General features: G+C 43.2%; 1 protein-coding gene across 1 annotated transcript in view; it reads right to left on the bottom strand.

Annotated features, from left to right (window-relative positions):
* Positions 1-698: 698 nt before the first annotated feature.
* The window catches only part of LOC126210108 (uncharacterized), a 453,742-nt gene continuing 435,522 nt past the window's right edge, over positions 699-18,918 (bottom strand). Inside the window, exons 9-10 of the mRNA XM_049939246.1 lie at positions 13,039-14,493; positions 699-965 (exon numbers count right to left, since the gene is read on the bottom strand). Of these exons, the coding sequence (XP_049795203.1) occupies positions 911-965; positions 13,039-14,493 (1,510 nt within the window). The 3' untranslated portion in view covers positions 699-910. The remainder of the gene's footprint in view (positions 966-13,038; positions 14,494-18,918) is intronic.

Genomic DNA, 18,918 nt, shown 5'->3' with positions numbered 1-18,918 from the left:
AGCCCAGTATGATGACTGTTTATTACCAAATAGTAAGCTGTGACATAAGCACAGAAATGCATGCGAAGAATTTGTTTTGTGCACACATACTACTGTGATAATACTTTTATTATATATTACATTAAAGATTCTTTCTGTTATATTATAAACAAAGTTCAAGTGGTATATGTAGTGTACAGTGTAGTGCGGTGAGATAAGTGACTGTTTTTCTCTGTATTCATGTGTAGCCCATTATGTACTGTTGTACTAGATACTATGTAATATGCCAGTATATATAAATATGGTCTTGTTTTTACATATGTGTTTTATGAAAAATTTAAGCATTGTACACATACTGTGTGACATTCATACATGTAAATTGTCTACAAGTGAGCAAATGAGATGACATTATATGGCAGCATGTGACATTCTGCCTGTGGCTTCCCTGAGAAGGCTATATGTGCTCCAACGTGTACACGAGGTAGCTGCCTGATCTTCAGGACAGCTGGCTTATAACTTGCTTGCTACCTATGTTACATCAAAAAGCCATTAGAAAATATGCAAGTAAGAATTTTTTAAATACAGTTTATTTTACCTGAGATATCTCATGAAGTGTCTAATATTTACAGCTGTGATGCTTGTATTTGTGACCAATATGTTATTTACAAAAATGAACATACACTATTGAAGGACGGAATTCTGGACAGAATTATTACTAATAATGAGCAAAGCTTTTATTACTCTCACCTTGACTTTGGATCATTCAGTTTCATCCTTCATGCCTTCTTCAGATGATCAAAAACGTTAAACAGAAATATGAAACAATGAGGCGTGTATTACGATACGAGCAAGTGCTTATTGCATCCACGACTGGATGTAGAGGTAGATGACGTGCCTTATGGCAGCATGGTTCTGTGTGTTTCTTAATGCTTCATTCGTCACACTGGAGTAGCTTTTCTTTCAGTTCATCCAATATTTCAACAAACCTAGAAATAAAGATAAGTTTTATTTTTTAATCATTTGTTGAAGATGAATACTTTTGCAGCAAACTTTGGCTTTATAAGCTGCCATTATTATAGTCTCGGGCTATGCCCCAACTCAACAATAAAAGTGATTGGAGAAATATTAACTTACATTGCCTGAAAGATTATTTATTTATTTAGCTCCTTTGATGAATGCAGTACAATACACCAGATGACTGAGGCAGCAGACAAATCATAGTATTCACAAGGGAAAATAACCACCTTAACATGTATATACAGTATGAATTCATGTACTCATTTACTGAACAGAAACTATTGAGAAAATTTTGAGAACTGGCATTTGAAGCTGACTGCCAAACAATTCCATTGCTGACAATGTAATTGCCCGTAAGGACCTCAAAAATAAGACATGAGAAATTAGGGCTCATACAGAGGCATATGGACAATTGTTCTTAACTTGCTCTATTTGCGAGTGGAACAGGAAAGGAAATGACAAGTAGTGGTACAGTGTACCCTCCACCATGCACCGTACGGTGGCTTGTGGAGTATCTGTATAGCTATAGATGTAGATGTAGAACAGAAGCAATGGTACTGCAGATATTCTATACCAGATATTTCAACAGCCTGTTTCTTACTATACATTTTACGATTTTCTCCTTTTAATCTAGTACTGTGATTGTTTATGTCACCATTGTTTTCTGATACTATTTTCACCCTCCACTACATTTTTTAATACACTTTAGTGTGTCTATAATATAGATGCACAACAATGGTAGCACTTTAAGTATTTAAACCACAGTTTATAATTCAGGAGTAAAGGAGACTACTCACTGAATAGCAGAAGCATTTAGATGTATGCAGACACACACAAAAGAGAATGAAAACTTTGCTGGTTTTTGGAAGAAATCCTTTGATGGGCTACAGTACAAAACCACACACACTCACTCCAATACGTCAAAGGATTTCTTATGAAAGCTACCAAAGTTTTCACTCTCTTTTGTGTGTGCCTATTGATGACTCAACGTTTCTACTGTTCAGTGAGTGACCTCATTTACTCTTAAGTTATTTACCTTCTCTAGAACTTTCCTTACTATCTTATTATATTTAAACTATAGTTTACTCGGTTGTGTAGCTGAGCTGCCTTTTCAATTCTAAAGGTTCCCTGAGCTGAATATGAGGCTGTATTTCAGGTGAGCACGAAAATATGCACAGTAACCACTAATTAGTGGTTGTGCCCTTAAGCACCAATTACAGACCATCATTGCCCAGTGGCTCTGTGCCAGAGTGCCAGACTACAGATCCAAAGGTCTCATATTCGATCCCTGGTCAGTCCTAGAATTAATATACATCACTCATCACTTCTTCCATCTCTGCCAATGTTTGTTAATGTGAAAAATGCTGAGATGCATCACAGTTCTGAAATCGAGTTCAACTCCAGGTCTCCCTATAACTGAGTGGGTGAGACAGATCAGAAGTCTCAGGTAGACAACGGCACACCGACTCCGACAAGATCGTACCTAGTGAAGCACGAGGTGTTCAAACCGAACTTTGGGTCGATGACAGCCATTATGTTATTTTAAGAATCTTTAAAGATAACAGCATTTACTTGTTCGTTTTTCTGTAAACATATTGCCCTGTATACCACACAGATGGAGTTCAGGAGCATCCCCACATAAATAAGACATCTGTCACGTTTTAGTTGAAGATGCACAGCAGAATACAGGGAATTGATGAAGCCGATGTTCTGCACTGGCTCAGTGAAACATTATAAAGTGCCACCACACAATCTCCTACATAATATAAGGACAATAGTCAGGGTCCAATGGGACAAAAACCTCCATCAGTCTTATGAAATTAAAGGGGGGCACTATGCTGCAGTGGAATCTAATCTCCTTCATACAAAAAGTGCAGATACTGCAAAAAGTTTATAGTGACAATGACACGACTTTGATTCGATCACGGGAGATTCTGGCACATCTCTACCTTCTCAATGTGATCACACCATCTTTGTATGAGTACGGGAAGACTGTTACATGAGACATTAAGAAACTACAAAACTAAGGTAGTGTCTGATGTCCTCTGGCACTGCTTTACCAATAAACATTAAAAACCATTTAGTAACAGAAGACATAAAAGTGTATAGGCTCCTATATGATTTTATAACAGAGAGACTAATAAGAATAAAGGTAAAGTGACTTCTTATTTTAAAATTTAAATTACAATACAGTACATGTATGTTAATTTTCATAGATCATTGATTTAATTTCATTTTAAATGGATTTAATGGATAACTGTTGTATTGTATGGTTCTGTGGAAGGGGCACAATTTTTGATAGTATACAGGAGACAAGTGGAAAAGAATAGCAAGTTTGCACGAATGCGGTGGTAAAAAGACAATACTCGAGTGATATATTCGCCTTTTATTTGAAATCAGTTAGCATTAAAGCTTTATATAACACACTATTTCTTTCTCAGAAATAAAGCTGTGGTTCATACCATATAAAAGACATTGCAGTAGGTGCTCCCAAGGGATTACTACTGTGCAGCCCACTGGAGCCCGACCTCAGACAGGAGTTGAGTGTACCTGGTCAAAACTTCAGTCTGCCAGAACTTGGGCCAATACCTACATCGTATTCTCTACGTAAATGGTTTCCTGCACAACGTTAGTCTCAAACTTATGATGTACGCTGACAACACGGTAATTATCTTCACACGTCAGAGAGAAGAGGAGGGTGAAAATGAATGTCTTGAACACTGAAATTATAAGTGTTTACCATAAAACAATCTTACTTATAAATCATTCCAAAACAACATCTACAATGTTTAAAATGAAAAAGAATGAACTGTATAAAGTAAATATTAAAATAAAGAGTGTGACAGTGGTCAGAGTTGTTAGCAAATGATGTAGATAAGCATATGACAAGGGGACAGCACACAGATACACTGCGTGAAAAGATAACCACACAGATCTTTCAGATCTTCAAGAAATTTCAAGTCTACCAGATCCAAAAACAGCAAAACTTGAGGATGAGAAAGCTCTCAGGACAACATATTACAGACTCATGTTACAGCATCTGTTTAATTCAATTCAGCTATGGAAAAGTGACAAGCTCTGCTACTAAAACCCTCAACATTACACAAGCAACCTTACTCATTCTACTCCACAGATCTCATCCACAAACAAATCCTTCTGACAACTCACAAGCATCCTGCACCTCGCCAAGGCCACTGCTTTCTCTAACTCACACCTCGGATCACCTTCCTTTGCCTTCACGACCTCGGTGGCATCCCCATCGAACTGTATGACATTCTGAGATTATTATTTGCACCCTGAGTTTCTTACTTCTGCAAACCTTCTTGTCGCAATATGTGTCTCGTTCCCCCACCCACTACCTCTTACTCCAGCCACACCACTGGTAAATCCTACAACATAATGCACAGTGTTCCGAATAGGAATAACACCTGGTACCTAGCTGGTGAGTGTGTTCTGTAGCAAGACTCGAGTGAAGTGAATGCTCATCTTATTCAGTTCATCTATGGGAAAGCGTGTGAGTTGCTCCACTAATAAACCCCTTGACACCTAGAGAAATGACTCCATTCAGGTCTTTCTCTCCCACCTTGTGCTATTCGTATCATCCCACCATTTACTAGTTTCCCAGAATTTTGTGGATGGAAACTTGCTCTCCAACATATCTTCACATCCCAAAATCCTTCTGGACTTAACCTGTGTTAATAAACAGCCTTCCACTCCATTTTTTATTTATTTCTTTTCTGTTTTCATTCTGCCCCTTCTCCTCTCACATAAGCTTTCTCTTTATTTTATTCCTAGCTACTTTCCAGTTTTTAATTACCATACACTGTTCATGTCACTTATCACCTCTTTTCCTCTATCCACATTTATTTCTCACTCTGTCTTTGTATTGTTTCTGGACTGACAACAGGTGGTGCCTTCTTATCCTGGAATCTGAGAGCCACACTTCTCCTTTCTAACCTTCCTTAACCTAAGTCCCAATTCTTGAGGAGGGAACTAACTATTCTGAAAACAAAGAATGTGTCTACTGGAAATTTTAAAATCTTGCCTCCTGAAGGGGAGTTTTGGCCAGCTGTTGTAATTTTATAGAAATTTTTTTAATTCGAGAAAGACCAGTGTGATGGACATCAAAAATACCAACCAGACAGACCTGTGGACTAGTTTTTATACAAGATAAAACAATGGAAACTACAGGCTGAAATATCAGCAATGTAGGAAAAGATAGATTGCTACTTAGCATAAAGATGGCATGTTAAGTTGCAGACGGGCATCATTAAAAGACACCAATACCCAAGTTTTTGGCCATAACCTTCATCAGAAAAACAAGCACATGCCTCACACACATATGACTGACAACTCCAGCACCTTGGATCAGAATGCAACTGTTACAGGGAATGAAAGCAGCTATATGGAGAGGGCATGGAGGAGAAGAGATAGCAATGTACAGGTGGGGAGAGAGAAGAACTCTGTCTGGTGGAGTGTGCAGGGACTAGACTGCCAACAGGCGAAGCATCAGGAGGTCGTGGAGCAGAGAGGTGGGGAAAACAGAGCAAAAAAGGAGAGGAGCGGGGAAAGATGGGTGGGTGCATTGGCAGAGGGCAGCAAACACAGAGGGTGGGAGACGAGAATGTGGAGGAGGTGATACGACAGAGAGGGTGGAAACTGTTGGGTGGAGTAGTAGTAGTAGTGGTAGTAGAGTGGTTTTTGGGCGCACGACAGCAAGGACTTCAGCACCCGTTCAGTAACATAGTGAGACGGGTGTCAAGAAAAAAAAAAAAAAAATTCAGAACAGTAACATAAAACGGAACATAAAACACGGAGAACAATCATTGAAAAATATGTGGTCACCCACACCGAAGCGTGGGATGAAGCAGGGTGTCAGCAGTAAAACATGGACAACACAGGAAGAAAATGGTAGAGGGAGCTAAAACAATGTAGCAGATGGAAGTGGGTGGCTGACCGCAAGGAAAAAAGGGAGGAGTCAGCCACTCTGCAATACACTAAAACCTCCAGCCTAAAAGTTTAGGCCAGAGTCCAGACACATCACAAAACTTTAAAACCTTAGACACACACGTCTCATCGTTAGCTAAAACACAAGGCAGATCCCCATCAACTTGGGCTTCTGCCCTTGCATCACAGTATAAAATGCAGTCTATTAAAATGTGCCGGAGGTAGATGTGCACACCACAAGCATCACAAAACGGAGGATCCTCCTGCTGTAATAAAAAGCTATGTGTGAGAGGACAGTGCCCGATCTGAAGACATGTGAGGGCCACCTCTTCCCACCTGAGCAACCAGCAGGAGGAACGCCACGGCCGAGTTGTTGACTTTACCAAACGCAGTTTATTGGCCGTCAGCGCCAGCCATTCGTCCTCCCACAACTCCATGCACTTCCTGTGTAGTGCAGAGATGACAGACTGCAAGGGAATAGGACACTGGACCACATCCTGCTCTCTGCAGGCCTCCTCGGCAGCCCGATCGGCCTGTTCATTGCCCCATATTCTCACATGACCACGCACCCAGCAGAAGGACACCTCCTTACCCCGCCGTTGGCGCAAGCACAGCTGGTCATATATAAGCTGGACCATCTCCTCAGTCGGGTACAGGTTCTGCAGTGATTGTAAGGCACTAAGAGAATCGGAGCAGAGAAGAAATCGATCACCCCGAACACGATTTATCTGCTCCAGTGCCTTCAGGATCGCGTGGAGCTCCGCTCCGAAAACAGTATATTCAGCAGGGAGGCGAATCCGGGTAACATGATTAGGGAACACCACAGAACAGCCAAGGAAAGTCTCCTGTTTGGAGCCATCAGTGTAAACGACAGTGAAACCGTGATGCACATCTAAAATGTTAAAAATCAGAGATTGGAATCTAAAATCTGGTGTGCTATCTTTCGTAAAATTAGTCAAATCTAAAATAAGTTTGGGTCTCCGGAGGAGCCAAGGTGGAAATCTACTCCAACCGCGACGTAAAATACGAAGACCAGCCGTAGACATCGCAGTGAGGCAATCCTGTGCGCGAATCCCGTAGGGCTGCGTCGCACGTTGCCGGTTATGAAATAACTGTGCCAGAGGAGGCTGAGCTACGGTATGGTATGCTGGTGTGTTTGGTGTGGACAAAGTTTTATACGCCTGGCATACCGTAAGTAGCCGTTGCCGCATATCAAGTGGCAGTTCATCAGCCTCTGCACAGAGGCTCGGTATGGGGCTAGTTCGGAATGCCCCAGTGGCCAACTGAAGCCCTTCATTAGCTACTCCATTCCCGCATTTCCTGCCATTGTGAACTACACTTTCAACTCCGCACCTTGCTCACTACTCTGTTGGGTGGAGGGTGTAGGGACAGTGTGTTCCCATAAGTTTGAGGCCGAGATAATTATAGGAGCTGAGAATGTGTTTTAAGCATAACTCCCACCTGTGCAGTTCACAAAAGCTGGTGGTAGAAGGGAGGATCCAGATGGCTCAGGTAGTGAAGCAGCCATTGAAATTAAGCACGTTGTGCCACAGGATTGTCCACTTTGCTCTCAGTTACAGTTTGGCGGTGGTCGTTCATCCTGGTGGACAGCTGGTCAGTAGCCGTACCAATATAAAGAGCTGTGCAATGACTGCAGCAGAGATGGTATATGACGTGACTGCTTTCACAGGTGGCCCGGCCCCTGATGGGGTAGGATAAATCTGTGACAGGACTGGAATAGGAACTGCTGGGTGGGTGGATTGGGTAGGTCTTGCATCTGGGTCTTCCACAAGGATATGATCCTTGTGGCAAGGGATTTGGAGTGGCATAGGGATGGACTAGGATGTTGTGGAAATTGGGTGGGCGATGGAACACCCATTTAGAGGGATGGGAAGGATCTCAGGTAGGATGTTCCTCATTTCAGTGCATTATGATAGGTAATCAAGGCCCTGCCAAAGGGCTCAACCACATCCTTCACCAGGGCTTTGATTACCTATTCCGGTTTGCCATCATATGGATTGCAAATACAATGTGTGTGTGTGCTGTCTATTTCCAACGAAGTCCTCGATGGTTAAAATACCACTTTCTGACAGTCTTTTTGTTGTGCCTATCTGGGACTCAGCATCTCCGCTATATGGTGAGTAGCAACTATCCTTTTCATAATACTGTTACATTCCATCCTGGATTTTGTATTGTTTTATACATAGGAAGAATCATAAATGGAACTGCAAGTAAAAATGAATGTAAAAAAAAGCATTAACAAAAAAGGAAGTCTGGTAACCAGCTGAAAAGAACTGGAGTGCAGTTATAAGATGCAGAAATTAAATAACTAGAAAACAGATTGTCATGTAAAGAAACTATACAGTGGGAATAAAATTCAATTTAAAGGAGGAAAACATTAAGTTTCAACACCTTGCATATTCCTGTTCTTGATCTCACAAATGGTTCAGCTAAGAAATTGGGGGACACTTTAAAGATCAAAGAGAATTAAGAAACTAAACAAGGATTGAAATAGTGATGGTTTCTGATTATGCAAGGGTCCAAACATAACAGTCTAACTCTTAATTTCATGCTTAACAATTCCAGACAAGTACAAATTATAAATGACTTACAGGTACCAGAGAGCACACATGCTAGATTGAATTCCTAAGCAGGAATGGCTAGAGGACAAATGTAAGGATTTAGAAGCATTTATCACTAGGGGAAAGATAGATACTACCTAGAGGAAAATTAAAGAGACCTCTGGAGAAAAGAGAACCACGTTTATGAACATCAAGAGCTCAGACGGGAAACCAATCCTAAGCAAAGAACGGAAAGCTGAAAGATGGGAGTATATATAGTGTCCATACAAAGGAGATCTACTTGAGGACAATATTATAGAAATGAAAGAGGATGTGAATGAAGATGAGATGGGAGATACGATACTCCAAGAAGAATTTGACTGAGCACTGAAAGACCTAAGTTGAAACAATGCCGTGGGAGTAGATGGCGTTCCATTAGAACTGCTGATAGCCCTGAGAGAGCTAGACATGAGAAAACTCTCCCATCTGATGAGCACGACATAAGAGGCAGGCGAAATAACCTCAGACTTCATGAAGAATTAATAATTCCAGTTCCAAAGAAAGCAGGTGCTGACAGGTGTGAATATTAATGAGCTATCAGTCTAGTAAGTCATGGCTGCAAAATATTACCACAAATTCTTTATAGAAGAATGGAAAAACTGGTAGAAGCCAATCTTAGGAAAGATCAGTTTGGATTAATGAGAAATGTAGGAACATGGAAGGCAATACTGATCATACGACTTCTCATAGGCGATAAATTAAGGAAAGCAAAACCTACATTTATAGTGGTTGTAATCTTAGAGAAAGCTTTTGACAATTTTAGCTGGAGTACTCTCTTTGAAATTCTGAGGGTAGCAAGGATCAAATAAAGGGAGCAAAAGGCTATTTACAACTTTTACAGAAACCAAATGGCAGTTATAATGGTCGCATAGCATGAAAGGGAAGCAATGGTTGAGAAGGGAGTGAGACAGGGTTGTTGCTTATGCCCAATGTTTGAGGTTTGCCGACAACATTGTATTTCTGTCAGAGACAGCAAAGAACTTGGAAGAGCAGTTGAACAGAATGGACATTGTCTCGAAAGGAGGATACAAGATGAACATCAACAAAAGCAAAATGAGGATAATGGAATGTAGTCTAATTAAGTCGGGCGATGCTGAGGGAATTAGATTAGGAAATGAGACACTTAAAGTAGTAAAGGAGTTTTGCTATTTGGGGAGCAAAATAACTGATGATGGTCAGAGTAGAGAGGATATAAAATGTAGACTGACAATGACAAGGAAAGCGTTTCTGAAGAAGAGAAATTTGTTACATTGAGTATAGATCCAAGTGTCAGGAAGTTTTTTCTGAAAGTATTTGTATGGAGTGTAGTCATGGATGGAAGTGAAACTTTTAAGATAAATAGTTTAGACAAGAAGAGAATAGAAGCTTTTGAAATGTGGTGCTACAGAAGAATGCTGAAGCTTAGATGGGTAGATCACGTAACTAATTAGGAGGTACTGAATAGAATTGGGGAGAAGAGAAATTTATGGGACAATCTGACCAGGAGAAGGGATCGGTTGGTAGGACACATTCTGAGACATCAAGGGATCGCCAATTTAGCACTGGAGACAAGTGTAGGGGTCAAACCCATAGAGGGAGACCAAGAGATGATTACAATATGCAAATTCAGAAGGATGTAGGTTGCAACAGTTATTTGGAGATGAAGAGGCTTGCACAGGATAGAGTAGCATGAATATTTGCACTAAACCGGTTTTAGGACTGAAGGCCACAAGAACGACAACAACAGCAGGAAATAACCAGCAGACAATAATTAGAGGTGGCACTAGCATGTCTGCAGTTGAACCAGAGGAGCTGAGTTCTGCCTGCTTTGCACTTTGAAGTCTGTCTCTCCTACTGAAGTGACATCCAGCCAGGGGTTGCTAGCATCCTTTACATAGTCACTCTCACAGTATACTGTTCTGTGACATAATAGGGGGCAATGGGGACTCGCTCTAAGCCTCACTTGTCAACAACGAGAACCACAAAACGTGACACTCAATTCTACATGCATTTGTCAAACACAGACACACAACACAGATTATTTAGGACACAACAATCACATGTTTTGAAGGGATGTTGGCAATGTGAGTGAGAGAAAAAGTGCTTTTCAATTAAGTTTTACATTGTCCCTCAGGGCTCCCTAGCCAAAAATGCCTGCTAACTGTTTCCTTTACTGGGAGAAACCTTCACAAGGTGAAAGGGTACGTTGGTGAGATGTGTGCTAAGGTGTACATGACTAATCAGTATATCACTTTAAGATGCAGTACAAGTAAAAAAGACAACAGGAGTTGACACAGTTGGAAGTGAGGTGGGACCATTACCAAGTCATACAGTGACACTTTACTGATTTCTTTCTCTTGTATTTTTTCCAACTGCAGTAACATTCCATCTCTATTGACCTCAGTGTAGATGGAGTATCAAATTCTTTTTATAACAGTTGGATCTGAAAGGACATTGCAAGGGGAAAAATGCAAAAATGGGAGATTTTCAGGAGGAAGAATGTTATAAATGACAGGAAAACAAATCTGAGAATGTTGTTGTAGTGCTCTTCAGTCTGAAAACTTGTTTGATGCAGCTCTCCATGCCACTCTATCCTGTGCAAGCTCTTCATCTCCAAATAATTACTCCACCCAGCATCCTTCTGAATCTCCTTACAGTATTGGTCTCCCTCTATGATTTTTACCTCCACCGCCCTCTGCCCCCACCCACTCTCTCTCTTCCCTTCAATAATAAATTGGTGATCCATTGATACCTCAGATCCCTTCTTCCAGCCACATGGTGCCACAAATTTCTTGTCTCCCGATTTCTATTCAGTACCTCCTCATTATTTACCCAATCTACCCATTTAACCTTCACAGTTCTTCTGTAGCACCACATTTTGAAAGCTTCTATTCTCTTTTTGACTAAACTTTTTATTGTCCATGTTTTGCTTCTATCCATGCTTACACTCCAGAAAAATACATTCAGGAAAGACTTCCTAACACTTAAGTCCCTATTCAGTGTTAACACTCTCTACTTTGGCCATCATCACTTACTTTGTTGCCCAAATAGCAAAACTCATCTACTACTTTTCAGTGTCTCATTTCCTAATCTAATTCCCTTAGCATCACCCAATTTACTTCAACTACACTCCATTGTCCTTGTTTTGCTTTTGTTGATGTTCATCTTATATCCTCCTTTCAAGGCACTGTCCATTCCATTCAACTGCTCTTTCAAGTCCTTGGCTGTTTCTAAAAGAATTGCGATGTCATTGGCAAACCTCAAAATCTTCATTTATTCTTCCTGAACTTTAATTTCTATTCCAATTTTTTCTTTGGTTTCCTTTACTCCTTGTTCAATGTACAGACTGAATAACATGGGCGAGAGGCTGCAGTCTTGTTTTACTCGTTACTCAACCACTGCTTCCTTTTTATGCCATCTGACACTTACAACTGCCATCTGGTTTCTTCACAAGTTGTAAATAGACTTTTGCTCCCTATATTTTACCCCCGCTACCTTCAGAATTTCAAAGACGCTATTCTAGTCAACATTGTCAACAGCTTTCTCTGAGTCTAAAAATGCTATACATGTAAGTTTGCCTTTGCCTCATCTGTCTTCTACAATAAGTCATAGAGTCAGTATTGGTTCACGTGTACACACATTTCTCTGGAATCTAAACTTATCTTTCCCGAGGTCAGCTTCTACCAGTTTCTCCATTCTTCTCTAAAGAATTCATGTTCGTATTTTGCAAACATGAATTATGAAACTAATAGTGTGGTAATTTTCACACCTGTCAGCAAGTGCTATCTTTGGCATTGGATTTGTTATGTTCTTCTTGAAGTCTAAGAACATCTTACAAAATAAGCCATATTTTATAAACACTATTTGGTTTCCTGCAGATAAGAACAAAATGTTCTATGGGATATTCTGTGATGTGATAAAAATCATTCAGTTCAGTGAATCACTAACTACTTCATCACAAATTACCAGTAGCATAATTTGTCAGAATTTCTACTGGTGATTCAGTGGACTACAATCAAATGAATGTTATGGTCTGTACATTGAACTTTTGAGATTCAATCATCAATGAATTGCCAGAAATAGAACTGTATGATGACCTGATCAGTCATAGAAGAAGTTTCCAGTTGGATACTGCACTGAATCCTCTCATTGGAAAACACCTTGGGCTGCATAACTGATATCTTTGTGGAGTTTTACTGAATTTAGACGACTAACCTGATATCAGTTATGTGAGGTCTTGGAGTGTAGTGCAGAGACTTACAATAGAAGTACACATGCTCAAGTAATGCCTGCACGGTGATTTGAGAGTAAATGAGCTGAGAGTACTTTCAACAATTTGCTCGTGCCAATGGCCAGAAGACTTCACTGAAATATGTGGCAGGAAGTTACTGACGTGTGGCAGTTCCCCTGCTACACGGAACACTCGATAAATCACACACAACTTTTAGGGCCTGGCTGACAACTTACTGCAAACCGAATCTGGTGCCAGACTGACCTGAGGTGGAGGCTCTGCGGTGCTGACAGGCTGCCGGACCAGGGGGTCAGAGTCGCACTCTCGTCACAGGCAGACTCCGAATGCTGTCCGCCTCTCCCCTGCGAGATCTCCCGGTCCTTCGGTGAACCACTCAAGTACTGCACATCTGTACCGGACGACGTCGCCGGTCGGACAGCTCGGCGTGACCTCGGCTTCGTCTTCGGGACGGACGAAGAACTGGCAGAATTGTACGACGTTCTCAAGGCTGTAATTGAGCTAGAAATAGTTTCAGTGTAGTCTGAAGAAGTCGGGCACTTCTCGAGAAGTTCGACATCACCTCGCAAATGGTGGGGCAACTCTCTGGTTCCGAGAGAAGGTGTCGAACAGAAGCTTTCGGCAGAGCCGTTCGTCACGGGCCGTCCTCTGCTTCCCGAGGGGCAGTGCGACTCGTGCCGTCTGCCAGACTGTCGCTCCGTATGCTCTCTCTGCCTCTGGAAATGGTCGGTCGGCTCGTATAGCTTCTCATTGGAAGTGCATCTTCTGTGTGTCTCGGACCTGACACAATTTTTCACACTTTTGTTCTGTACGTAATCGTCCTCACATTTCTGCTCAGCGTCCACACCGATAGGTACAGAACTGCAGCCTCTACTGTCTCTCCTCGTTTTACTGCAGCCAATATAAGTATTTGTGGACGGTACAGGGGGTACACGGGACGGATGTAGAGTTTCCGGAGTGTGTGGAGTGGCGGTGCCGACGTCTACACCATTTGTCTCATTCTCGCGGCAGCCACTGTTATCGACACCTAAAGCGTCCTCCGTTTCCTTGCGTGGCCGTGACTTTTTCTGCGACTCGACGAACGTCCGGAGGTACGTGTGGTGGTGACAGGAGTGCGAGCAGCAGGCGATGTCGACGGCGCTCTCCTCGTCGGACGAGCTGTCGCCACTTCTGTGCGGCCGGCTCTCGTCTCCGCGACCCTTCGCCTGGAGGCACGGGCCGAGGTCGCTGTCACACATCTGGTGAGACTGCGAGCACTCGCGCGCCCGACCTGCGCGCGTTGCCGTCTCCACGTTTAGTGCTCGTCGTCTGTGCGGGAAACTGCTGTCACTCCCGGTCGGGTTTTCCCTCGGTGTGGACTTGTTTGACGAACAGATCACAGTTTGCAGCTGTATACCGGGCTGAGAAAACTGTCCCCCGCACACCCTGGTGGACCGGTCGTCACCAGTGTCTCCACTCGTACTGCTCTTCTGCCTCGCCTCGGCCGAGGTGCGAGAGGACTCTCGTCGACTGGCATCGTGAGAACTGAGGGCGTGAACGCGACGAGTCGCTTGTGGCCGAGTACGGTGCCCTTCCGAGGTGACTGGCATCGTCAGATCTCTGTCACGTCGACTGTTTCCCGCAGGTGGCAGCTCTTGACTGGGCACTTCTCTGACTTCGATTCTCACTCGGCCGATTTCTGTCTGATTTTCAATTATGGATCTGTAATTAAGGAAAACATCTTACAGCTGACTGGGATAATGTTCTTATACATAATATAGCTACAATCAAACAACAATAGGAAAACAACTGAATCAATTTCACTGACATGAAATGAAGAGAGATAATGAGGGTGAACGTAATGAAGATCTACATCTACATCTACATTCATACTCCGCAAGCCACTTGGCGGTGTGTGGCGGAGGGTACCCTGAGTACCTCTATCGGTTCTCCCTTCTATTCCACCCAGCGAGGTGGCGCAGTGATTAGACACTGGACTCGCATTCAGGAGGACGACGGTTCAATCCCGCGTCCGGCCATCCTGATTTAGGTTTTCCGTGATTTCCCTAAATCGGTCCAGGCAAATGCTGGGATGGTTCCTTTGAAAGGGCACGGCCGACTTCCTTCCCCATCCTTCCCTTATGCGATGAGACCGATGACCTCGCTGTTTGCTCTCTTCCCCTCCAAACAACCCCCAACTGTAACGAAGCGCGCTGCTCTCCGTTGGATCTTCTTTTTCTATCAACCCTGTCTGGTACGGATCCCACACTGTTGAGCTATTCAGGCAGTGGGCGAACAAGCGTACTATAACCTACTTCCTTTGTTTTCGGATTGCATTTCCTTTGGATTCTTCCAATGAATCTCAGTCTAGCATCTGCTTTACCGATGATCAACTTTATATGATCATTCCATTTTAAATCACTCCTAATGCGTACTCCCAGATAATTTATGGAATTAACTGCTTCCAGTTGCTGACCTGCTATTTTGTAGCTAAATGATAAGGGAACTATCTTTCTATGTATTCGCAGCACATTACACTTGTCTACATTGAGATTCAATTGCCATTCCCTGCACCATGCGTCTATTCGCTGCAGATCCTCGTGCATTTCAGTACAATTTTCCATTGTTACAACCTCTCGATACACCACAGCATCATCTGCAAAAAGCCTCAGTGAACTTCCGATGTCATCCACAAGGTCATTTATGTATATTGTGAATAGCAACGGTCCTATGGCACTCCCCTGCGGCACACCTGAAATCACTCTTACTTCGGAAGACTTCTCTCCATTGAGAATGACACACTGCGTTCTGTTATCTAGGAACTCTTCAATCACACAATTGGTCTGATAGTCCATATGCTCTTACTTTGTTCATTAAACGACTGTGGGGAACTGTATCGAACGCCTTGTGGAAGTCAAGAAACACGACATCTACCTGTGAACCCGTGTCTACGGCTCTCTGAGTCTCGTGGACGAATAGCGCGAGCTGGGTTTCACACGACCGTCTTTTTCGATACCCATGCTGATTCCTACAGAGTAGATTTCTAGTAGCCAGAAAAGTCATTATACTCGAACATAATACGTGTTCCAAAATTCTACAACTGATAGACGTTGGAGATATAGGTCTATATTTCTGCACATCTGTTCGACGTCCCTTCTTGAAAACTGGGATGACCTGTGCCCTTTTCCAATCCCTTGGAACGCTGCGCTCTTCTAGAGACCTACGGTACACCGCTGCAAGAAGAGGGGCAAGTTCCTTCGCGTACTCTGTGTAAAATCGAACTGATATCCATCAGGTCCAGCGGCCTTTCCTCTTTTGAGCGATTTTAATTGTTTCTCTATCCCTCTGTCGTCTATTTCGATATCTACCATTTTGTCATCTGTGCGACAATCTAGAGAAGGAACTACAGTGCAGTCTTCCTCTGTGAAACAGCTTTGGAAAAAGACATTTAGTATTTCGGCCTTTAGTATGTCATCCTCTGTTTCAGTACCATTTTGGTCACAGAGTGTCTGGACATTCTGTTTTGAGCCACCTACCGCTTTGACATTAGACCAAAATTTCTTAGGATCTTCTGCCAAGTCAGTACATAGAACTTTACTTTCGAAGTCATTGAACGCCTCTCGTATACCCCTCCTCACACTACATTTCGCTTCGCGTAATTTTTGTTTGTCTGCAAGGCTTTGGCTAGGTTTATGTTTGCTGTGAAGTTCCCTTTGCTTCCGCAGCAGTTTCCTAACTCGGTTGTTGTACCACGGTGGCTCTTTTCCATCTCTTACGATCTTGCTTGGCACATACTCATCTAACGCTTATTGTACGATGGTTTTGAACTTTGTCCCCTGATCCTCAACACTATCTGTACTTGAGACAAAACTTTTGTGTTGAGCCGTCAGGTACTCTGTTATCTGCCTTTTGTCACTTTTGCTAAACAGAAAAATCTTCCTACCTTTTTTAATATTTCTATTTACGGCTGAAATCATCGATGCAGTAACCGCTTTATGATCGCTGATTCCCTGTTCTGCGTTAACTGTTTCAAATAGTTCGGGTCTGTTTGTCACCAGAAGGTCTAATATGTTATCGCCACGAGTCGGTTCTCTGTTTAACTGCTCAAGGTAGTTTTCAGATAAAGCACTTAAAAAAATGTCACTGGATTCTTTGTCCCTGCCACCCGTTATGAATGTTTGAGTCTCCCAGTCTATATCCGTCAAATTAAAATCTCCACCCAGAACTATAACATGGTGGGGAAATCTACTCGAAATATTTTCCAAATTATCCTTCAGGTGCTCAGCCACAACAGTTGCTGAGCCAGGGGGCCTATAGAGACATCCAATTACCATGTCTGGGCCTGCTTTAACCGTGAACTTCACCCAAATTATTTCACATTTCGGATCTCCGTCAATTTCCTTCGATACTATTGCACTTCTTATCGCTATAAACACGCCTCCCCCTTCACTGTCCAGCCTGTCTCTGCGGTATACATTCCAATCTGAGTTTAGGATTTCATTATTGTTTACGTCTGGTTTCAGCCAACTTTCTGTCCCTAGTACTATATGGGCGTTGTGACCGTTTATTAATGAGAGCAGTTCTGGGACCTTTCTATAGACGCTCCTGCAGTTTACTATTAGCACATTAATAATGTTATTCCCTGTTGCATTTTGCCTACTCCTACCTTGCGGCGTCTCAGGAGGCGTCTTGTCGGGCCTAGGGAGGGAATTCTCTAACCTAAAAAACCCACATGTGCACTCCACACGTACTCCGCTACCCTTGTAGCCGCTTCCGGCGTGTAGAGCACGCCTGACCTATTCAGGGGGACCCTACATTTCTCCACCCGATAGCGGAGGTCGAGAAATTTGCACCCCAGATCTCCGCAGATTCGTCTGAGCCTCTGGTTTAAGCCTTCCACTCGGCTCCAAATCAGAGGACCGCGATCGGTTCTGGGAACGATACTACACATAGTTAGCTCTGATTCCACCCCGCGAGCGAGGCTTTCCGCCTTAACCAACTCCGCCAACCGCCTGTATGAACTGAGGATGACCTCTGAACCCAGACGGCAGGAGTCATCGGTGCCGACATGAGCAACAATTTGCAGTCGGGTGCACCCAGTGCTCTCTATCGCCGCCGGTAGGGCCTCCTCCACATCTCGGATGAGACCCCCCAGCAAGCAGACAGAGTGAACAGTGGCCTTCTTCCCCGACCTTTCCGCTATTTCCCTAAGGGGCTCCATCACCCGCCTAACGTTGGAGCTCCCAATCACTAATAAACCCCTCCCCCGTGTGCCTGCTCGGACCTTGCTGAAGGAGCGGCCACATGTCCACTCACAGGCAGAGCGGGCGATGCCACACGGCCAGCCTCCACATTGACCATCCGCCTCGTGCGCCGCGAACGCCGCTGAACCCGCCACTCCCCTTGGGGAGAGGGTGGCCCAACCGCGTCCGGTACCCGCGAAGATGTCTCGACAGCAGGGACAGTGGGTGAAGCATGTAACACCTGGGGTGTACCATGCGACGCACCAGACTCCCCACTGCCGCTACACTCCGAGGCAGCAGCCTGAAGACGGCTGACCGCGGCCATCAACACGTTCAGCTGTTCGCGAACAGTGGCCAGCTCCTCCTGCGTCCGTACACAACAGTCACACATCCTATCCATCCTAAGAAATCTGTAGAGAGTTAATCAACTTTTAACTAGACTGCTAATTCACTAAAGGCGGCTGACTAAACTAAACTGTGGTTGCTAGCCACTTCTTGTAGACAATAATGAAAATAGCACTACCTGTCTCTGGACTGTATTGAAAACAAACACTAGCACTACTGGCACTATGGCTGACTAAAGGGACTCTCTCTGACTGTACGCAAAACAAACACGAAATCTATGGAACACTATTACTAGCACTCGACAATTAAAGCTTCCTAAAAGCAAAAACACACGGGAGAAGAAGTGACAAGTAAGAAAAATACAGTTAATACTTAAATTAAGGTAGCTCGCTGCACAGCAGACGTGAAGCGGACGGCAGTTACGACGACACTGGAATGAGGTGAAATGATATTACCGAAGAAATGCACTCAAATGCTGATCTCCAATGGAATAAATATGTAGAGACAATTAAAAATTTGTGGCTGATTTGGATGTGAACCGTGACATTCTGCTTTTTTT

This window comes from Schistocerca nitens, chromosome 10 (genome assembly GCF_023898315.1).
Source record: "Schistocerca nitens isolate TAMUIC-IGC-003100 chromosome 10, iqSchNite1.1, whole genome shotgun sequence".
Taxonomy (NCBI): Eukaryota; Metazoa; Arthropoda; class Insecta; order Orthoptera; family Acrididae; genus Schistocerca; species Schistocerca nitens.
Note: the sequence above shows the minus strand (reverse complement) of the source record. Positions and strands in the feature narration are given on the sequence as shown.